At 34.1% G+C, this 6,711-nt stretch overlaps 2 protein-coding genes across 2 annotated transcripts; one reads left to right on the forward strand and one right to left on the reverse strand.

The window, feature by feature from the left end:
- Positions 1 to 894: 894 nt before the first annotated feature.
- Positions 895 to 2,744, forward strand: LOC126844740 (uncharacterized). The gene is made up of 2 exons (XM_050583137.1): positions 895 to 2,401; positions 2,740 to 2,744. The coding sequence occupies exons 1-2, from the start codon at positions 895 to 897 to the stop codon at positions 2,742 to 2,744; spliced, it is 1,512 nt and encodes a 503-aa protein (XP_050439094.1).
- A 1,888-nt stretch (positions 2,745 to 4,632) lies between these two features.
- Positions 4,633 to 6,441, reverse strand: LOC126844602 (uncharacterized). Its single transcript, XM_050582902.1, has 2 exons — positions 6,208 to 6,441; positions 4,633 to 6,127 (listed from the first exon to the last, which is right to left on the reverse strand). Exons 1-2 carry the CDS (start codon positions 6,313 to 6,315, stop codon positions 4,739 to 4,741), a joined length of 1,497 nt encoding a protein of 498 aa, XP_050438859.1. The 5' UTR covers positions 6,316 to 6,441; the 3' UTR covers positions 4,633 to 4,738.
- Positions 6,442 to 6,711: the final 270 nt, after the last annotated feature.

Raw genomic sequence — 6,711 nt, forward strand, 5'->3', positions numbered from 1 at the left:
TCAAACTAATAAACCCTTTATTCCTCACATTAATTTCAAACAACTTCTGTAAGTTGCTCCTTGTCACGTATCTTTTATTTTTGCCGTCTTCGTTTAGGTCATACTTTACTGCCTTCTTATTCATTGGAACTATCTTAAAAAAGGTTTCAGCTTTGCATACTACGCATCGAACCAGCTCTTATCATAATTTAATCTTCAACTGTCCTTTGCTATCTACCTCACAAAATTTTCTCTCCAAGTTACTACGTTCTCCAACTATTGTCTTTAACATTTAATCAATACTTTCTTTCAAAATGATCTCAATAATATTACCAATCTTATCTTTCTGACGAAGCTAGATTTGTAATTTAATACAATTTTCTTGAATATAAAACTATAGAATCTATAACGTATGGACTATACTTATCAAAATTACTAAATACATATTTCAACAAAAATCTTCTTGGTCCTCGAGTACGAACGTAATCGTATTAGTGTAGAGTTTTGTATTAAATACGATAAATACGATAAATGTTATTACATTACTTAACTTAAGTATCCCAAAATTGATGGGAAAGTGGCGATCCCACCGCCCAATATACTACAAAGTATATTGCAATAGCCCCACACTTACTTTAATTAGTTGGTGTGGACTGGCCCTCCAGGATTGGGGGTTGAGCGTCGGGCCAACGACCCGACCTCGGAAAAACCCTTGTTAAGAAACCTTCAAATGGGCCTCGGAACTGGATTGATAATGGCAAGCGACTGGAATTGGAAACTCGACTTCGTTTGGGAACTTGGAACATTAGAACACTGAACAAACCGGGAGCTTTTAAATATGTTATGGCCTCAAAAAACTCGTATAAACCGGACATTCTGGCACTGCAGGAGACACGATGGCCTGACAGTGGAAACATGAAGAAAGATAATAAGACATTTTTTTACAGTGGAACCGACGGTGGAAAACACGAGAATGGGGTGGGATTTATGGTTAATGAGAAAGTGCTTCATAACATAAAGACTTTCATACCTGTGGATGATCGGATATGCTACATTAAGATAGCCGGGAGGCTATTTGATCTGGTTATAATCAATTGTTACGCTCCTACGGAGGACAAAGATGACGAAACTAAGGACAAGTTCTATGATGAACTAGAGAGAGTGGTGAACAGCCTACCCACACACTGTATAAAAATGATAGTAGGTGATCTGAATGCTAAAGTGGGCAGAGAGACCATGTACAGGCCCACAACTGAGCCGGACAGTCTGCATGAGACAAGCAATGATAATGGGACCAGGCTAATACACTTTGCTACGTCAAAAGAGTTCACAATAAGTAGCACGTACTTCCCGAGAAAGGATATATATAAATCCACATGGATATCGCCGAATGGTCGAGTGCATAATCAGATCGATCATATAGTGATAAACAAAAGGCACGCCAGCAGTATCAGAAAGGTGAGAACTTACAGAGGAGCGGATGCCGACTCGGACCATTACCTACTTTACCATTACCTATTTGCACAATTCAATCTCAGACTGTCTACAAAATGGAATATGGTGAAAAAAATACCTAGAGAAAAATACAACTTACAGAGATTAGCCGACCCCGAAGCTCTAGAGAGATTTGTTGGAAAAGTGCATGGCAATATACAAGGCAACCAACCAGGCAGAGAAAGTGAAGCACAAACTGTCAACTCCGGTTGGAGTCAATTAAAAGAGGCAGTGATCATTAGTGCAAGTGAAACTCTGAGTATTGGAAAAAGAATGAGGCAGAAGAGCTGGTTCAATCAAGTATGCAAAGAAGCAATAGATAAAAGAAATGAGCTTAGAAAGACGGCCCTTCAGAATCCATCAATTGATGCTACAGATAAATACAAGGAACAAAGAAAGACTACTAACAAGATTTTAAGAAGAGAAAAGCGTCAATTTAAAAAGGAAAGGATCGAAAAATTAGAGATTAACAGGTACAAAACAAAAATTTTCTTCAACATAGCTGGTAACATCAAAGCGGGCTCTAAGCCGCAAACAAAAATCTTGACAAATAAAAACGGAACTCTAATCACTGACGGAAAACAAATAGTTAATGAATTTAAGGATTTCTTCGAAAAGCTACTAAACAGACCGCTTCACAACACGGAAAATGAAGAAGCAGAATTCCACACTGTAGAACCGGAAATTGAGGAACCCTCTCATGAGAAAATTGATTGGTCAGTAGACGGCCTTAAAAATAATAAAGCACCAGGCAAAGATGGTGTAGTAGCAGAACTGTTAAAGAAAGGAGGGACAGCGTTAAGAAGAAAACTAACAGAATTTATTAAAGAAATATGGAGAACAGAAACGATACCAGATGAATGGAACACTGCTATTATTTGTCCTATATTTAAAAAAGGAAACCCAGCAGAAACAGAAAACTATAGAGGTATTTCCCTACTGGACGTTGGATATAAAGTCCTAACAACAATAATATTAAAAAGAATAAATACATATGCCAATGATATTATCGGAAGTTATCAATGTGGGTTTCGAAAGGGCAAGACAACCACCGACCACATATTTGTATTAAGACAAATTATGGAAAAGTATTACGAATTTGGTGTAGACCTGCATTTAGTATTTATAGATTACAAACAGGCATATGATAGTATTGACAGGAGCGAGTTATGGAAGGGATTGGAAAGACTTGGAATATCGGGGAAATATGTGAATCTAATGAAAATGTGCAGCGAGAAGACAATTTGCAAAATACGATTTTTGCAGAATGACTCGGAGCCATTTGAGGTAAAAAACCGGCTTGCGCCAGGGGGACGCATTGTCTCCTACATTATTCAACCTAGCTCTTGAAAGAATAGTAAGAGATATCCATGAACAACGGCAAATGAAGATAAGTGGAGATTCAGTGATGTTAGCTTACGCCGATGACATTGTAGTGATGGGAGAGACTAGGGAGGAAGTTGCCCAGACAACCGAGAGACTACTTAAGGCAAGCATGTCAATGGGCTTATATGTAAATGAAAATAAAACTAAGTACATGGTGATGTCAAGGACCAATCTAAATATAAACGACCTATTGGTAGACAATTTGAAATTTGAAGCAGTGGACAACTTCAAGTATTTGGGAGTAAACGTCAATAACAAGAATAATATGCACCAAGAGATAAATGAAAGAATCATGAGTGGGAACAGGTGTTACTATAGTATAATTAAGCTCCTAAAATAAAAACTACTATCATGGACATCAAATATATGCTTATACCATAGCTATTTGCGACCAATAGTGACGTACGCAAGTGAAACATGGTCATTAACAAAAGGCGATGAGAGAAAGCTGATAATATTTAAAAGAAAAATACTCCGGAATATATTTGGACCACGCTTTAACCGAGAAACAAATACGTTTGACAGAAGGAAAAATGAAGAGTTACAGAAATTATACAAAAAAACAAACATTCTAGCCTTTATCAGGAATAAAAGACTAGAGTGGTTTGGACACACTTGGAGAGCGGATGGTCAACTAATAAAAAAAGTACTCGTGGAAAAAATGAACAAAAAAAGACCCCTAGAAAGACCCAGGACCCGGTGGATCGTTGTAGTTTTCAAGGATTTGAAAGCCATAGACCAGAATGTGACATATGAGTTGACTTACAATAGAGAGAGATGGAGAGACCTGTTGAAGGCAGCAATGGTCCTTAATGGACCGGTAAGCTGAGAAGAAGAAGAAGAAGAAAATTGATGGCATAGTTAGCAACCCTATATGATAGAATACTTTCAAAATGATTCTAGTTCTTACACAATAAGTAACAATTTTTAAACTTCAATAGGTAAAATAAAATTATAGCTAAACAAGAAAAACTCAGTAGTAAAAAATAATAATTGCATTACGTAAGTTGCCTAAACAAACAATCGTACACAAATAAGGTTCATATTGTCATTATTTGCTATAATGTATTATTTGCATCTTAATACGTCATTATAAAATAACACTTGCATACCTTTTAAAAGTATAAGCTATAAGATTAACATAGCGTAATTTAAGGATTTATTTTTTTGTAATTTTGTGTTTTGTATATCATTACATAATTTTTTGTATTTAGGGACAATTGTAGAACTTAAAATGTCTATAATATAGCTAATCAGTAGCTATCAATTAACTACTTAACTAAGAATGATTGTAGCCTAAAAGAATATGGTGTTTTAGTTTGTGAGGCACTATATAAGAGAAATAAAAGAAAAATGTGATATCACTGAAATTAAAATATTGAAATTAAAGTATGAAGTGTTAAATGACTAGGTTAAACAGAATACATTTTATAAAGAAAGTTTGTGGCCTGCAATAATAGCAGAGAAAACGGTAAAAAACATAGTTTATGATAGTTTGGTATGTTGAAAGATACGAGTGCTATGAAAAAAAAGTTATAGTTGTATTAAATGAATACATGGAGTTGTGGAGGCGCGTAGACAATAAAGTAAATAAAGAAATGGCGAAAGATAAAGTTTTGTGGAAAGAGCGGATTTTTGCTGTCCGACTTAATTCTTATGAAGACAAAGCAGATTTTTATGAAATACCATCCTAAAATAAAAACTTAAAAATAAACTTTTAAACAAAAAAAATAAGATAAATGTTCATTAAATATATATTGTAAAATGCACATATAACATGTATGTGTATTATAATTTATATTAATTCAATAAAACCATGAATTAAAATTAAAAATATAAGAAAGTTAGTATAGTTCAGCATTAAATGTAAGACTAGTGTTCATACGTCATGATCTTCATTGTGATAAAACGACGACGAAAATGAGATATTGCCCTTGCGATAAAAGTTAATGAAGTGAATATCTAAAGGTTTGACGTGATCTTGAATATTACTTAGGAATTTTTGGAGCTCTAATGTATTTTCTTCCATTAACGTTGTATTGATTAATTTTTTGTGTGTAGTAATGAATGAATTATTTGTTATATTTTCATGTACATTGTTTACGCTCAGCGTTATTAAACTAGTGATTATGACATCTAAAACCGTAAACATGACTAACTGTAGTTGTTTGTAATCCAACCAGGAATTGGAACTCAAGAGTCTCGAAATTTCCCAAAAAATATTGTCTTCTGCGTCTATGTAGTCAACCATTTGTATGTAAACGGGATAAAATTGTATAATGGCTTTCTCCAACATATTCTGCTTTACGTGATACAAGTTTCGCGCTTCAGATACAACTGACGTACCTATAGTGTGATAAATATATAAATGCACCCAAGTATAGCACAAAAGTCTTGCTTTTAAAATCAACATGATCATCTCGTGATACGCATTGCACGCAAACGGCTCATTTATCCAATTGTGAGTTTTGTAATTTTCTAAGCATTTGTTCTTCAAGTATGACAGCCGTTGTTGCGTTCCACTCCAGTCGATTTGTATACCATGCATGACCTCGAAGATCACGTTTTCCGGGTGTAATGCAGTCAACAACATGTTTTCCACGTTAAAAGAATGTTGGAATTCGTAGATCCTCCACAAATCAAAACCGTTGAACAGGGGATATATGATATTTTCGGTGAGTGTATTAAGGTCCATTTTGGCGTTGACGTGAGTAGGATTTTCGTTTAAGCTCACGGACAGGTAACTATCTCGTTCACAGGCCTTGAGAAAATTCGATAATTCTATGTTTAATAGATAGTCATTGAAAAAAGCATCAGGTATCAATTTCTTGTGGTTCTGCCAATCGATAGCCGCAACGAGTTTGGTGTGAAAGATCCACAGCCAAGAGTGAGGAACGGTTCGGCTCATAAATAATATCGAAAACATCATGGCAGTGTAATCTGCGTATTGGTAGTAAATATATTTCTCATAATCAAAATTTAACGGATTTTTAAGTTTTATTATTACATTTTTGAAATGCACCAACAAGTACTTAATAATTACCCCGAATGTACATTGGAGGCTTTGTACTTTTTTTTTATATTTGATCAACACTGATTCTTTCATTTCTACCATATCACTACTAGAAGAACTGTACCTGGTAGTCATCAGCTGAATTTCTTTAGCTGACAAAGTCAATTTATTTTCATCCATAGTTTTAAGCTGATGTACTATGTCAAGAAATGTTTTGTTGTACATGACTCCATGGGTCATAATGTTCGGCTCGATCTAGAAAGTAAAAATAATTTAAGTATTACTGTCGATAATATTATACGTAGTAGACAACATTTTTAATAATTTTTTATTACTTTTGAATCGTTTAACCAAGAAAAGTACAACCAATTTATTGTATACGACAAATCACACATAAGTAATAATAGCAAAAAACCTAAAACATTAGTTATCGTCAAATTCATGTTTTCGATTTAAAAATAATTTTTTATAATTTGTTTTATTTAAGTATACAACGATTCAACTGCATACAAATATTCTTTAGTTCATTGCCAATACTGGGCAAGTGGCATTGGCCTCAAGCGTTAAACATCACATTTAATAAACGCAATATCCCATAATACTCATGTTTTTCGATTTAGTTTTGGTGTTATTATTTTTTTGTATGTATACACGTATACATTGTTTAATCAGTTGTGGTCTGGTACGTAATATAATTTTACACGTTTACATTGCTGTCTCAACAAGTTAAATTTTGTCAACGCTATTACTACATAGTACATAGCTACATAAAACTATATGTAACTATATTAAGTATTTCTTTGATTTTAGAATAAAAGAAAATGAACACTTAATGAACC

Source organism: Adelges cooleyi, unplaced genomic scaffold (assembly GCF_023614345.1).
Source record: "Adelges cooleyi isolate 19-005CV unplaced genomic scaffold, UGA_ACOO_1.1 ACOO_flye_CR_arks_rails_tigmint_CR_PRNA_651, whole genome shotgun sequence".
NCBI classification, from domain to species: Eukaryota; Metazoa; Arthropoda; class Insecta; order Hemiptera; family Adelgidae; genus Adelges; species Adelges cooleyi.